This window comes from Suncus etruscus, chromosome 6 (assembly GCF_024139225.1).
Source record: "Suncus etruscus isolate mSunEtr1 chromosome 6, mSunEtr1.pri.cur, whole genome shotgun sequence".
Lineage (NCBI taxonomy): Eukaryota > Metazoa > Chordata > Mammalia > Eulipotyphla > Soricidae > Suncus > Suncus etruscus.
The window spans coordinates 33,053,216-33,070,109 of record NC_064853.1 but is presented as its reverse complement, the minus strand read 5'-3'; the positions used below and the strand labels follow the sequence as shown (position 1 = coordinate 33,070,109).

General features: G+C 48.5%; 1 protein-coding gene across 2 annotated transcripts; it reads left to right on the top strand.

Moving 5' to 3' along the window:
- The first annotated feature begins 1,244 nt into the window (after positions 1 to 1,244).
- On the top strand, positions 1,245 to 16,637 carry KIF2C (kinesin family member 2C). 2 transcript variants are annotated; one of them, XM_049774757.1, is made up of 17 exons: positions 1,245 to 1,359; positions 1,566 to 1,688; positions 3,215 to 3,315; positions 6,838 to 6,933; positions 7,667 to 7,721; positions 7,794 to 7,956; positions 10,010 to 10,100; positions 10,707 to 10,770; positions 10,844 to 10,935; positions 11,479 to 11,621; positions 12,611 to 12,815; positions 12,898 to 13,008; positions 14,215 to 14,282; positions 14,422 to 14,524; positions 14,614 to 14,727; positions 16,352 to 16,475; positions 16,555 to 16,637. In XM_049774757.1, exons 1-17 carry the CDS (start codon positions 1,260 to 1,262, stop codon positions 16,635 to 16,637), a joined length of 1,836 nt encoding a protein of 611 aa, XP_049630714.1. In that variant the 5' UTR covers positions 1,245 to 1,259. The 2 variants fall into 2 exon arrangements, with proteins under 2 accessions (XP_049630714.1, XP_049630716.1); XM_049774759.1 differs by lacking the exon at positions 1,566 to 1,688.
- Positions 16,638 to 16,894: the final 257 nt, after the last annotated feature.

Here is a 16,894-nt window from a genome sequence, read left to right as displayed (position 1 = left end):
CTGGGATTCGAATCACCGTCCTTCTGCATGCAAGGCAAATGCCTACCTCCATGCTATCTCTCCAGCCCCTTTTTTATTTACTTTCTAATGGTGTTTGAAATAGATGAAAAGTGTATAATGGTCAGGGTATTAAGACCTATGTTTCAAGGAATTGCGTTTATCCAGTGATTTCAGATTGACTATAGTTGTGTTTTGTTTTTATTTTGTTCTAGTTTGGGGACTACACTTAGAAGTATTCAGAGCTGGGCCCAGAGAGATAGCACAGCGGCGTTTGCCTTGCAAGCAGCCGATCCAGGACCAAAGGTGGTTGGTTCGAATCTCGGTGTCCCAAATGGTCCCCTGTGCCTGCCAGGAGCTATTTCTGAGCAGACAGCCAGGAGTAACCCCTGAGCACCGCCGGGTGTGGCCCAAAAACCAAAAAAAAAAAAAAAAAAAGAAGTATTCAGAGCTTACTCTAGCTCTAGCTCTCTGCTTAGGGAATGACTTCTGGAGGATTCAGGGAACCTTACAGCGTGTTAGAATCTAACCCCAGTTAGCTGTGTGCAAGGCAAGTGCCTTACTTGCTGTACACTTTTTTTTTTTTTTTTGGGCCACACCCGGTGATGCTCAGGAGTTCCTTCTGGCTGTCTGCTCAGAAATAGCTCCTGGCAGGCACGGGGGACCATATGGGACACCGGGATTCAAACCAACCACCTTTGGTCCTGGATCGGCTGCTTGCAAGGCAAACGCTGCTATGCTATCTCTCCGGGCCACCCCCCCCTTTTATTTTTTGGTCACATCCAGCAGCGCTCAGGGGTTACTTCTGACTCTACTAGACTCAGAAATCGTTCCTGGCAGGCTTGGGGACCATATGGGATGTCGGATTCGAAACATTGTCCTTTTGTATGCAAGGCAAACACTCTTCCTCCATGCTATCTCTTTGGCCCCACTTGCTGTACTTTTACCAGGCCCAGGACTGATGATATTTACTTCAGGCAGATATACTTACAAGAGATATCGTTTGCTCTTAGTTTACATATGAGAAATTTGTTTTGAGGTTCTTGTACTTGTCCTCTCAAATCTTTCCATAACTCCCATGGAAGGAGTGGAAAGATGGTGGGCTCCATTCCTGGTGGTTGGGATAAATGGGGCCCATACCACCCTGATAGAATCAGGAGGTTTGCCCCAATGCCATCCCTTTATGCCCTGTTGATCCTGCTGTTGTGCTGCCCTGATTGTGTTTTCTTTGTTCTTCAGGTCGCCGCGGTCGCTCCACTCGCATGTCCGCTCTTGCAGAGGTTCCAGTAGCCCATCAGGAAAATGAGATGGAAGTGGAGATGCCTGCACCTGCGAACTCGCACAAGTCATTTTCTGCTTCTGGTAAGTAATGAATATGCTTCCCATGATGGTCATGTTCAAGGTGTGAACTGAGTTGACAGGAAAAGCCTCCAAGTCTAGTCAGTGAGTGGGAGCAGGAACGGGAGCCCTTGCTGAGCTGCTTGTCTCCTTCCTCCTGGCCCATGGGCTCAGATGAGCACAGCCATGATCTGCCTGCCTGCTTCTACAGAGATTCTGTTCCCCAACAGCCCGCCCCCCTAGGCCCTCCTGTTCTGCAGTGGCTGAAATTCCATTGACGATGGTCAGCGAGGAAATGGAAGAGCAAGTTCGTCCCAGCCGTGGCTCCTCTTCTACAAACCATGTGAACTCAGGTATCCATGCTGATCTGTCTGCTGCTCTGTTCTCTCTGCAGGCCAGGGAGTTATATTTCGTTCCAGCCTGCCTCCCTTGGCATTTGAGTTCAAACTATGATTATCACATGGGGCCTGTTTCCCTATGGCTGTGGAATCAATCTTTCCTAAGAGATGACCCTTATCTACAAGCTGGTAGGAGCCCTCTGATGTAATTGGGGTGTTGTAACAGCCAAGACCTGAAGAGGAGCCCAGAATGACTCATGATCAACCAGAACATCGCCTCTTTTGGTTGTTAAGAAAATGCCATTGGGTTTGGAGTAATAGCACAGCATGTAAGGCTCTTGCCTTGCATGTAGCCAATCAGATTTGATCCTGGCATATAGTATGGCCCCCTAAGCCTGCCAGGGGTAATATTTGAGTGCAGAGAGCCAGGAATAACCCCTGAGTGCCGCCTGATGTGGCCCAAAATCAAACAAAAAAAGCCACTAAAGGGGGCCAGAGAGATAGCACAGCGGTGTTTGCCTTGCCAGCAGCCGATCCAGGATCTAAGGTGGTTGGTTCGAATCCCAGCGTGCCATATGGTCCTCGTGCCTGCCAGGAGCTATTTCTGAGCAGATAGTCAGAAGTAATCCCGAGCGCTGCTGGGTGTGGCCCAAAAACCAAAAAAAGAAAAAGCCACTAAAGGCATAGAGATCACGTGTTTGGGTTAGACCTGGAGAACTCCTGTTAATGAGTTTTTGCTTTGTGGACTTGACCAGATTAATGTCTAGCTGTTGCTTCCTCTTGTACATGTTACAAGATAAAAGTAGGACTCTAGGGCCCGGAGAGATAGCACAGCGGTGTTTGCCTTGCAAGCAGCCTATCCAGGACCAAAGGTGGTTGGTTCGAATCCCGGTGTCCCATATGGTCCTCCGTGCCTGCCAGGAGCTATTTCTGAGCAGACAGCCAGGAGTAACCCCTGAGCACCGCCGGGTGTGACCCAAAAACCAAAAAAAAAAAAAAAAAAAGTAGGACTCTAGAAAAGGTCTGGTCCTGGCAAATGCCCCACACTCCTAAAAGCCAGAAAAGAGCAAGCTGCCTTAGACAGATGGAATGTGGACTTGAGCTAGAGCAATAGAACATCAGGTAAAGTGTTTTCTTTCTTTCTTTTTTTTTTTTTTTTTTTATTTTTTGGTTTTTGGGTCACACCCAGCAGCACTCAGGGGTTACTCCTGGCTCCAGGCTCAGAAATCGCTCCTGGCAGGCTCGGGGACCATATGGGATGCCGGGATTTGAACCACTGTCCTTCCGCATGCAAGGCAAATGCCTTACCTCCATGCTATCTCTCCTGCTCCAGATAAAGTATTTTCACTGGCATCCCACCTGGTCCCCAGAGCCTGCATAAGTAGTTTCTGAGTGAAAGCCAGGAGTAATCTCTGAGCATCATATAAACAAAAAGAAAATGTTGACTTGGCTGAGCGTGCAGCTCAGTGGTGGAACACATGGTTTTCATCTGTGAGAACTCGGGTTTGATCCCATACCAAAGTAGGTTTTTTCCTCCATAGTTCGAAGGAAATCATGCGCTGTGAAGGAAATTGAAAGAATGAAGAACAAGCGAGAAGAGAAGAAAACGCAGAACTCTGAAATGAAAATAAGGCGTGCTCAGGTACCTTTTTTTGGGAGGGGTCACACCTGGCAGTGCTCAGAGGTTACTCCTGGCTCTATGCTCAGAAATCGCCCCTGGCAGGCACAGGGGACCATATGGGATGCCGGGATTCGAACCACGGTCCTTCTGCATAAAAGGCAAATGCCTTACCTCCATGCTATCTCTCCGACCCCCTTGCTCAGGTACCTTACTGAAGCAAGAGCAAGGGTTTTTAATTTTCTTTTGGGGAGACATTTGGTGGTGGTCAAGCTTGGCTCTCTGTTTAGGAATCACACCTGGCATGGCTTGGGGACACTTAAGGGGTGCTGGGATGAAACCTGGCTTAGCCATGTGCAAACTATTACTTTCTGCTATATTATCGCTTCAGCCTCATGGCCAAGGGTTTTGTTTTTAGTTAAATCCAGCAACTAAAAATAATTTTTTTGGGGGGGTCACACCTGGCAGCACTCAGGGGTTACTCCTGGCTCTATGCTCAGAAATTGTCCCTGGCAGGCACGGGGGACCATATGGGATGCCAGGATTCGAACCACTGTCCTTCTGCATGAAAGGCAAATGCTTTACCTTTACCTCCATGCTATCTCTCCAGACCCCTAAAAATAATTTTTTTAAGTCACATGTTTACAGCCATGTTAACACTTATTTTTGATGCACAGTCATGTTGCCTCACCACCCCACAATGTCCAGGATCCTCCACCAATGTCCTAAGTTACTTTCAATCCATCTCATCATGCCCTCTTCCCTCCACTTTCCCCTTTGCTTGGAATTCTCTTCTGAAATTCAAAGGCAAGGACTTGTTATTTGATAATCAACCTTCTCTTATTTCGTTTATATATCACAGATCAGTGAGATCATTCAACATTTGCTCTGGCTTATTTCATTTAACATAATACCCTTGGTTCCATCCAACCTGCAGCAATATGCATAATTTTCTCTTGTTTTTGGTTTTGGTTTTGTTTTTTTTCGGGCCACACCCGTTTGATGCTCAGGGGTTACTCCTGGCTAATTGCTCAGAAATCGTCCCTGGCTTGGGGGGACCATATGGGACCCCGGGAAATCGAACCACGGTCCTTCCTTGACTAGCGCTTGCAAGGCAGGACATCTTAACTCTAGCATCACCTCTCTGGCCCCTTGTTTTTGTTTTTAATTTATTGGGTTTTTTTGAAGTCACAGTTTTTGTTTATTTTTGTTTGGGGTCATACATGGTGGCGCTCAGGGGTTACTCCTCTCGGCTCAGGACTATATGGGATGCTGGGGATGCAACCTATGTCGGCCACATTTAAGGCAAGCACCCTACTTGCTATGCTATTGCTCTGGCGCCATTGTTTTTGTTATTAGCCATACCTAGTAATGCTTGGGTTACTCTTGATTCTACTAAGGTATCATTTCTGGCAGTGCTCGGGGGACCAAATGTGGTACAAAACAAGCACTCTACCTGCTGTACTATAACTTCATCCCCAGTCCTCCCATTTCATCTTTTCTATTTGTCTATATACCACAGCTTCACTATACATTTGTCTGTCTTGGGCATTTGGGTTGTTTCCATAACCTGGCTATTGTACTAAGTGCTACAATGAACATAGGTGTGCATAGATCTTTCTGAATTACTTACTTTGTATTTTGGAAACGGATGCCAAGAAGTGGAGTTGCTAGCTCAGATGGGCTTTATTTTTATTTTCCTGTGTGTACATGTGTTTGCTTTTGTTGTTTTTTGGGGGCTACACTTGGTGGTGCTCAGGGGTCATTCCTGGTAGTGCTCAGGCGACGACTATATGGGATGCCGAGGATTGAACCTGGGTCGGCCAGATGCAAGGCAAACACCTGCCCGCTGTTCTATCGCTCTGACTCCTGGTTTTTGTTTTTAAAGCTATCCTGTTCTTCCATAGAAGCTGAACCAGATAGTATGCTCACCAACAGTGGGTCAGTGTTCAGGGAAGAATTTTTTCTAGGTGTCATTTTTTTTTTTTTTTTTTTTTTTGGTCACACCCGGCAGCGCTCAGGGGTTACTCCTGGCTCCACACTCAGAAATCGCCCCTGGCAGGCACGGGGGACCAAATGGGATGCCAGGATTCGAACCACCATCCTTCTGCATGTAAGGCAAATGCCTTACCTCTATGCTATCTCTCCAGCCACCCCTCCTTTTTTTTTCCTAGGTGTCTTTTAACTGACCTAACACCAGAAATCTATTTGGTCTCCTCATTTCTGAGACTTTTCTTGATACCTAGGAAGTTTAGATGTTTTCTCATCAGGAATCAGAGAGCAAATAATTCAGATCTTTTGTTTGTTTTCATTTTATTTTTGGCCGTACCCTGTGATGCTTGGGTTACTCCGGACTCTGCACTCAGAAATCACTCCTGGCAGTGCTCAGGGGACTGTTTTGGGTGCTGGGGATCAAACCCCACTGGCCACAAGCAAAGCAAGCACCCTACGTGCTATATTATCTCTCTGGTCATTTTAGGAGTTTGTTTGTTTGTTTGTTCAGTGGACATGCCATTATATTGCCAAAGCCAAAGCAGGCAGCTGAGTATAGTTGCCTGCCTTCCCAGATCCCTGAGCAGAGTATGGAGGAAAGGGGGAGTAGTTTAGTTGAGTTCCAGTTTGGAGCATTTTCCCTTAGTTGAATTACTTGCCCAGGGTCTTTCACGCCAGCTGATCTCCTAAGAAAGGGGACTCTTGGATTTTGTGGAGTTTTTTGTTTTTGTTATTTGTTTTTGGCTACTCCTGGTAGTATTCAGGGCTTACTCCTGAGTCTGCACTCAGAAGTCATTTCTGGTGGGTTCAGGGGACCATAGGTAAGTGCTGGGCATGGAACCCAGGTCAGCCACATGCAAGGCAAGCCACCTATTTTGCTTTACTATATCTTTCTAATCCTCAGTTCTTGAGTCTTAGCCAAGTTACTTTAGTGATTTGCTACATGCCTAGGTATCCCAACTGATCTGTTGTGGGGCTTGCTTCCTGGATTCTCTGCCTAAAGCACAGTAGTAAGAAATTGAATTGGCAGAGGTAGGTTGTGGTGGACACCAAAGGACCTTGTATCCTTGAAAAGCTGTTTTACTGGGGCCGGGAAAGTGGCGCTAGAGGTAAGGTGTCTGCCTTGCAAGCTCTAGCGTAGGATGGACTGCGGTTCTATCCCCCGGCGTCCCATATGGTCCCCCCAAGCCAGGAGCGATTTCTGAGCGCATAGCCGGGAGTAACCCCTGAGCATCAAAGGGGTGTGGCCCAAAAACAAACTAACAAACAAACAAAAGCTGTTTTACTGTTGAGGGTGAGATCTAGGGACATGTTATGGTTTTGTTTTTTTTTTTTGTTTTTTTTTGGTTCTTGGGCCACACCCGGCACTGCTCAGGGGTTACTCCTGGCTGTCTGCTCAGAAATAGCTCCTGGCAGGCACAGGGGACCATATGGGACACCAGGATTCGAACCAACCACCTTTGGTCCTGGATCAGCTGATTGCAAGGCAAACACCGCTGTGCCATCTCTCCGGGACATGTTATGTGAGTTCTCTTGTTGCTTTTGTCCAAGCAGGAGTTTGACAATAACTTTCCAAACTGGGAATTTGCACGGATGATTAAAGAATTTCGGACCACTTTGGAATGTCATCCACTCACTGTGACCGATCCTGTAAGTAAACCCACAATCTTCTGCCTCTTTCTACTTCTCCAAGTACATAACTGAGGGGAAATTTTTCTTTTTTGGAGATCAAGCCCTCATGTGTGTGCCTGTGCGTGTGCATATGCGTGCGTGCGTGCATGCAAGTTATCCAAGCCTCAGAAAAATTTTATAATGGGGTTTCTCAGTAGTGCCATGCTCAGTAGTGTACTCAGGTTATTCCCAGATCTGCTTAGTGGTCACTCAGAGCATTGCTTGGGGGACCATGCAATGCCAACAACTGAGGCTGGGCCTCTACATGCTTTGCCTGAGTTCATCCAATTGAGCTATATTTCTGTATCTTTAATACAGAGATTTAAGGGTTTTCATAACCCTACATTCAGTCACAACCCCCAGTTAAAGAAGTCAGCCTCTAAAGCAGTGTTTTCCTGAGTTGTGAGACCACCCTCACCATCACCTGGTTCCATCCAGGAGGGCAGTGGTAGCCTTGAGTACAGTTAGGGGGCTTTCTGTTCACTTCAGTAAGGTAGATAATAGGGGTCACTGAGTGATTTCTGGAGGGTGTGGTAGTGGGTCAAGTATGCTTGGCACCCTCTGCTTCAGAGTAACTAATGAGGATGTGGAGACCTTGCATAAAGTCTCGACTCCTGACTGAACCAGACATGGGACTGGAAGGAAAGATTTGTGCAGGTTTCTTTCCGTGTTGCCCTGATCCTGTGCTGAAGGTTCTTTTGTCTTCTTGAAGATTGATGAGCACAGAATATGTGTCTGTGTGAGGAAACGACCTCTAAATAAACAAGGTAAGAAAAGGGCTTTGGACAGACTAAGGGCCCCTTGTCTAGGGAAGGCCCTGAAATACTCTCCTTTTGCAGAATTGACCAAGAAGGAAATTGATATGATTTCAATTCCTAGCAAGAGTCTCCTCTTGGTACATGAACCCAAGTTAAAAGTGGACCTAACAAAGTATTTGGAGAATCAAGCATTCTGCTTTGATTTTGTATTTGATGAAATGGCTACCAATGAAGTTGTCTACAGGTTATTCTTTTGCTTTTCTTAAACCCCTCCTTGTCCCCCCCCCTTGTTCTTTTCTGGGTTTTTGTTTGTCTTGTTTGGGGGCCACACCTGGTGATGCTCAGGAATTACTCCTAGCAGTGCTTGGGGGATCATCTGGAATGCTGTCAGGAGTGATCTCTGAGCACAGAGCCAGGAGTAAGGAGTCAAGTGTGACTCAAAAACAAACCGAAAACAAAAAAAGGTTGAGGCACCAGAGAAATATAGCAGTAAGGCACTAGCCTTGCACACAGCCAGTCTAGTCTGGGTTTGATCTCCAGTATTGTATATTATTCCCGGAGTGCTACCAGGAGTGAGCCCTGAGTGCAGACCCAACCATAAGCCCTGAGGATATAGCCAGGTGCGTGGTGTATATAGCCCAAGTTCTTTCCCTCCCAACAAAAAGAAGGAAAAGCTGAAATGCAAAAGATTGTTCCAAAGTCCTACTAACCTCTTATAGCCCCATGCGAGGTGTCGTCTCGTCACAGGTATAGAACATTGTATCACAGAAGGTCTATTGGATGGTAATAAACTGCAGCCTATGGGCCAAATGTAGTTTGTGGATTTTTTTTATTTGTTTTGTTGTTATTTTATTTTATTTTATTTCGGTTTTTGGGCCACACCCAGTGATGCTCAGGGGTTACTCCTGGCTATGCGCTCAGAAATCACTCCTGGCTTGGGGGACATACGGGACGCTGAGGGATCGAATCAAGGTCTGTCCTGGGTCAGCCGCCTGCAAGGCAAATGCCCTATCACTGCACCACCGCTCCAACCCCATAGTTTGTGATCTTTTTATATTGGCCCTCAAACTTTCCTACACAAATTATCTGGGTGGTCTGTTTGTTTTTTGTTTGTTTGTTTGTTTGTTTTTGTTTTGGAGCTACACCCAGTGGTGCTAAGTGGTTACTTCTGACTCTGTGCTTAGGAAGCACTCCTGTCTGTCTCTGGGGAACCATATGGGATGACAGGGATCCGGGATCAAACCTGGGTTGGCCGCATACAAAGCAAACACCTTCGCTGTGCTATCAATCCAGCCCCTGAATTACCTGTTTTTTTGTTTTGTTTTGTTTTGGGGGGCTCACACCCAGCAGCACTCAAGGGTTTCTCCTGGCTCTGTGCTCAGAAATCGCTCCTGGGGGCCGGGAAGGTGGCGCTAGAGGTAAGGTGTCTGCCTTGCAAGCGCTAGCGTAGGACGGACCGAGGTTCCGATCCCCTGGTGTCCCATATGGTCCCCTCAAGCCAGGGGCGATTTCTGAGTGCATAGCCAGGAGTAACCCCTGAGTATCCCAAAAACAAAAACAAAAAAAGAAATCGCTCCTGGCAGGCTCGGGGGACCATATGGGATACTGGGATTCAAACCACTGTTGTCCTGCATGCAAGGCAAATGCCCTACCTCCATGCTTATCTTTCTGGCCCCACCTGTTTTGTTTTTGGTTTTCGGTTTGTTTGGGTTTTTTGGTTTTGGTTTTGGTTTTTGGGTCATATTCAGTGGTGCTCAGGGGTTTTTCCGGGCTCTGCTCAGAAATCGCCCCTGGTAGGCTCGGGGGACCATGTGGGATGCTGGGAATTGAATTACCATTCATTCTGGGTTAGACTTACCTCTGTGCTATCTCTCTGGCCCCATCTGCTTTTTTTATTTTTAAGTTATATTGTTACAAGTATATAGATAGCCAAGATAAGGAGACACAATGCTCTGTGTACGTGATAGAAATGCATTCACAGATCCAAAAATATTGAGGCTTCATTTACTGGGTTTCTCTGACTTTAAGTAGATGAATCCAGCTTGTAATGTTAATGTCCCCAGGGTTCAGGGAGGTTCTGTTGCTCAGGGGAAGCACAGGCTATCATCAGTCAGCTTTCTCCCACTGATGGGGAAAATTCCAGGTCAGTGTTTGGGTAGGATCATGAGTCACTAGACAGGAGAGGTGGGCTAGTGCTTGAACAGAGAACCCCAATCTGCTGCACTGAACAGCAGTAGGCTTTGGTACCAGGGTGCACATTTGAGGAGAGACAATCACTTCCCTGTGCTTCTTCCTAGGTTCACAGCAAGACCACTGGTACAGACCATCTTCGAAGGTGGAAAAGCAACATGTTTTGCATATGGCCAGACGGGAAGTGGCAAGACACATGTGTGTATGCAAGCCTCATGGGAGGGACCCTTCGTGGGGTTCAATAAAAGGTCCTTGAGGGACCAGAGCTATAGCACAGTGGGTAGGGCATTTGTCTTGAATGTAACTGACCTGGTTTCTATCCCTAGTATTTCATATGGTCCCCTGAGTCTGCCAGAAGTGATTCCTGAGTGCAGAGCCAGGAGCAATCTCTGTCGCCGGATATGACCCAAACCGCCCCCCCCCCCCCAAATTAAAAAATAGGCCCTTGAAAAGGAGAACAATGAGGGACCAGTGACAGCACAGTGGCTAGGGCATTTGCCTTGCACACAACTGATGAGTTCAATCCCAGCACCTCGAAAGGTCCTCCAAGCACTGCCAGGAGTGATTCCTGAGTGCAGAGCCAGGAATAACCCCTGAACATTGCTGGGTTTGGAGCCCCCATACCAAAAAGGGGAGAGGCAAAACAAGTTACGAACAGAAAGTCTCCTTGTAGACTCCTTTGTCCCCATATACTTTAGTTGGAGCCAACTATGTCTCCCGACTTTGGCCTGCTGGAGACGAACCAGGGTACTGTGGCCTCAGCCAAGAGCTGTTGACAACAACCATTGCCCCCTCCCTTTGCAGACGATGGGCGGAGACCTCACCGGGAAAGCCCACAACACATCCAAAGGGATCTACTCCATGGCCTGTAAGTGTATTCTTCTGCAGCGTGTGGAACACCACTGTCAGCATCCTTACTGAATCCACGCTTTCTCCCTCAGCCCGGGACGTCTTCCTCCTGAAGAATCAGCCTCGCTACCGGAGTCTGGGTCTGGAAGTCTATGTGACGTTTTTCGAGATCTATAATGGGAAGGTAGCTGGCATGGCTTCTCTGTGCTATGGGACCCAGGGACTCTCAGCCCTTGCACTTGCCTGAACATTGTGGAAGCACATCCACTTGTGGGCTGTGAAGCCTGTGCCAGGCCACCTTGCCCCACTGTGACAAGGATGTTCCACCTGATGAACTCACAGGGCAACTCCATTCTGCATACCCCATGCTTGGTGGAGGGTCCTACCCACCCTGCTCTCACCTTCACTCTTCCCTAATGGTACACATTCATTCTCTTCCTCATCAAGGGATAGTGGTAACATTCACCTATATGGAAACCATTTTGAATACTCCTTGATCCCAGAAAGAACCTTAAAGGCAAGGCTTACATAGGTCATGTACTGGGTGGCTGGGGAGCCAGGGTTTGTGCAGACATACACAGCAACAAGTGGCAAGGGCATCACACTGAGGTGACCTCTTCAGATAGGAACAACCAGCATAACTGCTCCTTGCTCTCCTGGACTCATTGGAGAAGGTGGGAGATAGGGTGGCCAAGGGCTTGAGCCTTATCCCCCCTGCACCCCACAGCTCTTCGACCTGCTCAACAAGAAGGCCAAGCTGCGGGTGCTGGAGGACGGCAAGCAGCAGGTGCAGGTGGTGGGGCTACAGGAGCACCTGGTGAACAGCGCTGATGATGTCATCAAGAAGATTGAAATGGGCAGCGCCTGCAGGTCAGTGTCCGAGGGCCAGGGGTTGCTTCCTCACCCCTGATCAGGTAACAAGAGACCAGCTAAGCTGCTGTCACAGAACTCACTTCCCTCAACTTGGTGAGGACAGTGAAGGCTTTGCCTGAAGGGGCCTGAGTTAGGCAGACCCAGTAGGAAACAACTCAGTCTGGGGGCTGGAGTACAGGGGTGATAATACAAGGGTGAGGCACACACAACTGACCTGGGCTTGATCTCTGGCATCTCATGAGATTCCTGGGGTCCCCAAATCCCACCAGGAAATAGTTTTGGGCACAGAGCCAGGTGTGACCCCCGAAACAAAAACAGTAGCTTTAGTCTACCCTACGGGGGAGCTAGCACAAAGGACTAGAGCTCTGTGTTTGATCCTAGTATCACAGGCCCTAAGCATTGCTGAATATAACCCCCAAATAAATTTAATCAGCCAGGTCAACTTTATTCCCAAACTTAATCTGAGGCTCTTCTGGGCTTTTTCTTGCTGTCCCCTCCCTTTCTCTGGGACAGGAGATCTGATTTACCATGAATGGGGCTCGTAGCACTGGAGATCAGCAAGAACATCTCCCATTGGAACCCTTTATGATGCAATGGGGTGGAGGCACTTTGAAGGTGTAGGGATCATGCCAGGAGTAATTCCTTTTCTTTTTTTTTGGGGGGGGGGGGGGTGGGGGCACACCCGGCAGTGCTCAGGGGTTACTCCTGGCTGTCTGCTCAGAAATAGCTCCTGGCAGGCACGGGGACCATATGGGACACCGGGATTCGAACCAACCACCTTTGGTCCTGGATCGGCTGCTTGCAAGGCAAACGCCGCTGTGCTATCTCTTCGGGCCCAGGAGTAATTCCTGAGCATCACCAGTCTCCTCTGATTCCTGTCACCCTGGATGCTTCACAGCAGAGTCCTTCCTGTCCTGCACTCCAGAGCTCTTCCCAGAGCTGGTAACCCAGAAGCTCAAAGCCTTTTTTGCAATCCTTTGTCGTAGGACCTCTGGGCAGACTTTTGCCAACTCCAACTCTTCCCGCTCCCACGCCTGCTTCCAAATTCTTCTTAAAACCAAAGGGAGAGTATACGGCAAGTTTTCTTTGGTGGATCTAGCAGGGAACGAGCGGGGTGCGGACACTTCCAGCGCTGACCGGCAAACTCGCATGGAGAGTGCAGAAATCAACAAGAGTCTTCTGGCCCTTAAGGTAGTAGCAAGTCTCACTCAGGGCGGTCAGTAGGAGGGCATGGGAAGGGAAAAGGGACCTCACTTGCCCTGTTGGCCCACAGGAGTGCATCAGGGCCCTGGGACAGAACAAGGCTCATACCCCTTTCCGAGAAAGCAAGCTGACGCAGGTGCTGAGGGACTCCTTCATCGGGGAGAACTCCCGGACCTGCATGGTGAGTTCAGGCTTGTATTGGCAGGCAAAAAGGGATATGTTCCCTTAGGGGTGTTTTGCAACTCTTGTCTGGGGTGGAAGAGTCCTGAATTGTGGGAGAGTTGAGAGTGTGGGGTACCTGCTTCTTCCATAGGTATCCTCAGGTCTTGCTTTCTTGTCCTCTTCCCCCTTGCTCCCTTTGCCCTTTTAGCTAGATTCTGCCCTCCCTACCTCCCCCACCCCCCAACCAGGAAACATTCTCTCTTGCCTTCTTATGGAAAAGATTTGGAGTAGAGATTCCTCTTAAGCAGGAGCAACAACACAGCAGGTTGGACACTTGTATGTGGCCAAATTGTATTCGATTCCCTGTACCCAATATGTTCCTGAACCTCACCTTGCCAGGAGTGATTCCTGTGTGACACTGGGTGTGGCCACAAAATAGAGGACAGAGAGAGCCAGAAACATCCCCGTAAAGTATTTAACCTTTTCCTAATAATCCCAGAGCTTGGTTGCACTGCCAGTTCCACAGAGAAACCACCTCACGTTGAGATGTGACATTGCTGAGACCTTTCTTTTTTTTTTTTTTTTTTTTTTTTTGGTTTTTCGGGCCACACCCGTTTGATGCTCAGGGGTTACTCCTGGCTACGCGCTCAGAAATTGCCCCTGGCTTGGGGGGACCATAAGGGATGCCAGGGGATCGAACCGAGATCCTTCCTTGGCTAGCGCTTGCAAGGCAGACACCTTACCTCTAGAGCCACCTCGCCGACCGCTGAGACCTTTCTTACTTAAGGAAATAGACAAAACACCTAGAGCTTCTCATATGCCTTCACCTGTTACTTAGGGATTTGGGGCCACATCCTTTGGTGCCCCAGGGCTACTTATTCCTGGCCCTGTGCTCAGGGTTCACTTCTGGCCATGCCAGGGAACCATCTGCAGTGCCATGCTATGGAGCAAGCCAGGCCTGGCCACATAGAAGCAAAAAGTTTTACCTACTTATCTACTTATCTTATACTTAACTACTTATCTCTCCACCCTAGATATACCTTTAGACCAATATTGAAGCTGATTAACTTGTCAGAGACTCCTATCTGCCACAGAATGGCACTGGTCATCTTTCCTGGCACCAGTGTCATCAGCTGGAAGGGATTCCTGATGGCCTTTCCAGGACTAAGCTGCTCATGCCCTGAGCCGTATCCTCCCCCTTTTAACTGTCGGTTCTCATTTGCAGATTGCCATGATCTCCCCGGGTATCAGTTCTTGTGAATATACTTTAAACACACTGAGATATGCAGACAGGTATTAGCATCAGCCGGGTGGGGCATGGGATCAGAAGGTCTGTGGCAGTCCCTTTCCCCTTGGCTGGGTGGTGGGTGGGTGTGAAGGTCTCAGGCCAGGCTGTTGCCCTCTGGGGACCTGAGACCTTTTTGCTTTTCAGGGTCAAGGAGCTGAGCCCCCACACTGGGTCCGGTGGGGAGCAGGCCATTCAGATGGAAACAGAAGAGACAGAAAGCTCCATGGGGGTCCTGATGAGCAACAATGTAAGGGGCCAGGGCAGGGCGGGATCAAAGATGATGAGGGCTGAAATGGGGTTGGGGTCCACTGTCACCTCTACTTTTGGTCCCCTCAGCTCTCCAAAGAAGAGGATGATCTGTCTTCCCAGATGTCCAGCTTCAATGAAGCCGTGACTCAGATCAGGGAGCTGGAGGAGCGGGCCATGGAAGAGCTCAAAGAGATTATCCAGGTGGGGAGCAGGCTCTATAGACAGAGGCCCTTACTGTCCAGCGGGATGGACCTAAGTTCAATCCCCAGCATCCTATATGGTCCCCCAAGCCTAACAGGAGTGTTTTCTGAATGTATAGCCAGGAGTAATCCCTGAGCACTGCCTGGTATGACTCAAAAACCAATAAATAAATAAATAAATAAATAAATAAATAAATAAATAAATAAATAAATAAAAGCCTACCATGTAGGGGCACAGCAAGTAGGGCCTTCACAGTAGTGACTTGCATTCAATCCCCGGCATCCCATATGGTCTACCAAACCTGCCAGGAGTAACCCCGAGCACTGCCATGTGTGAATGTGTGGCCCAAAAGCAAAAAAAAAAAAAAAACCTCATGGGGCCAGAGTAATAGTACAGTGAGTAGGGTACTTACTTTGCATTAGGCCAACCTGAGTCTAATTCTTAACATCCCATATGGTCCCATAGCCACACAAGTCCCCCAGGAATGATTCCTGAGTGCAGAGCCAGGAGTACTGCTAGCCAGGTATGCTCAGGCAAACCGAAAAAAAGGAGGGGCTGGAGAGATAGCACAGCAGTAGGGTGTTTGTCTTGTGAGCATCAGAACCAGGACTGAAGGTGGTTTGAATCCCAGCATCCCATATGGTCCCCGAGCCTGCCAGGAGCAATTTTTGAGCATAGAGCCAGGAGTAACCCCTGAGCACAGCCTGGTGTGACCCAAAAACAAACAAAGGAAAAGAAACAAAGAGCAGATTAGATTGTTGAAAGGGGCTCTGAAATGTTGGTGCCTTATGTCTATGTGAACATGGCCACAACATCAATGTGAGATGCAGGGGCCACTGCTCCCACTCTAGATGGTTTGGGAATAAGCAGAGTAAAAGAATAAAGTCTGCAGAGTGATAGAACAGGGGGTAGGTCACTTGCCTTGCATGCATCTAACCCAAGTGCATTCCCTAGTACTTCGTATGGTTTCCCAATCCAGCTGAGAGTGGTTGAGTAAAGAGTCAGGAATTAGCCCTGAACACTGCCAGTTATGACCCCAAATCAATAAAAACAAATCAAGTTATTGCTCAGATTTCTGGTTTTGAGCATAGGCAGATTAGGTTCCTCACCTCACTTGAGGGACAGGGTTTGAGCTGGGCTGGAGCAGGATGGATTTAAGCTGAAAACTTCTGGGGCAAAGAGCTAGGAGGCACTGAGGCCAGGCATGACAGGAGCAGTGAGCATATGGCAGGGCCCACTGTATTGCCTCTTTGGCCATGGAATTGTCTGCCCAATTAGTTTTGGTTTGGGACATCAGCAGTGCTCAGGACTTAATCCTGGCTCTGTGCTCCAGGGTCACTTCTAGTGGGGCTCAGACTGTTTGGGATATTGGGGGATCAAACCTAGGTTGACCACATCCATGGGAAGTGCCCTACCCACAGTACTATCACTCGCTCTGGACCTGATCTGCCCTATTGGATTGGCCACTGTTTTTCACCATCAGTATTGTGAGTCATCAGAGGCATCCTCTCTGATGCTGTGTTATACTACAGATCGAATCCCTGCCAGGCAGGTGCTCCAGCCTTTTGAGCCATCTCAGCCTCTAGTTTGGGCATCACTGAACTAGGTCCTCCCTGTGTTGCAGCAAGACCCAAGCTGGGTTGAGCTCTTTGAGATGTCTGAGCAGCCTGACTATGACCTGGAGACCTTCGTGAACAAAGCAGAGTCAACCCTGGTCCAGCAAGCCAAGAACATCTCTTCTCTGCAAGGTGGGTGCTGTGTGAAGGGCGGCGGGTCTTTGCAGGCCTGAGGGTAGAGAGGCCAGACATTTCCACCCCTTTCTTCCAGATACCATCAAGGCTTTGCGATTGGCCATGCAGTTGGAGGAGCAGGCCAGCAGGCAAATGAGCTGCAAGAAACGACATCAGTGACAACTACAAATAAAGATGTTTGGTTTCTAGCTCGGCCTCTTCCCCTCCCGCCTGACCCAGCGAGTTTAGGATACATTGGTCTGAGTGAGAAGGTCTGAGTGGCACAAAACACTTCCCTTTTGCCCTTTTGTGCCTTTAGGAGCAGGGCTTTTAGTTATCCTGTGCATTGCCCAACTCCACAAAGGAAGACTCTGTGGGGAGTGCCCGGCTGGCATCCTGCCGGTGGACTGTGCCCCCAGTGGCTCCAGGGGCAAAGA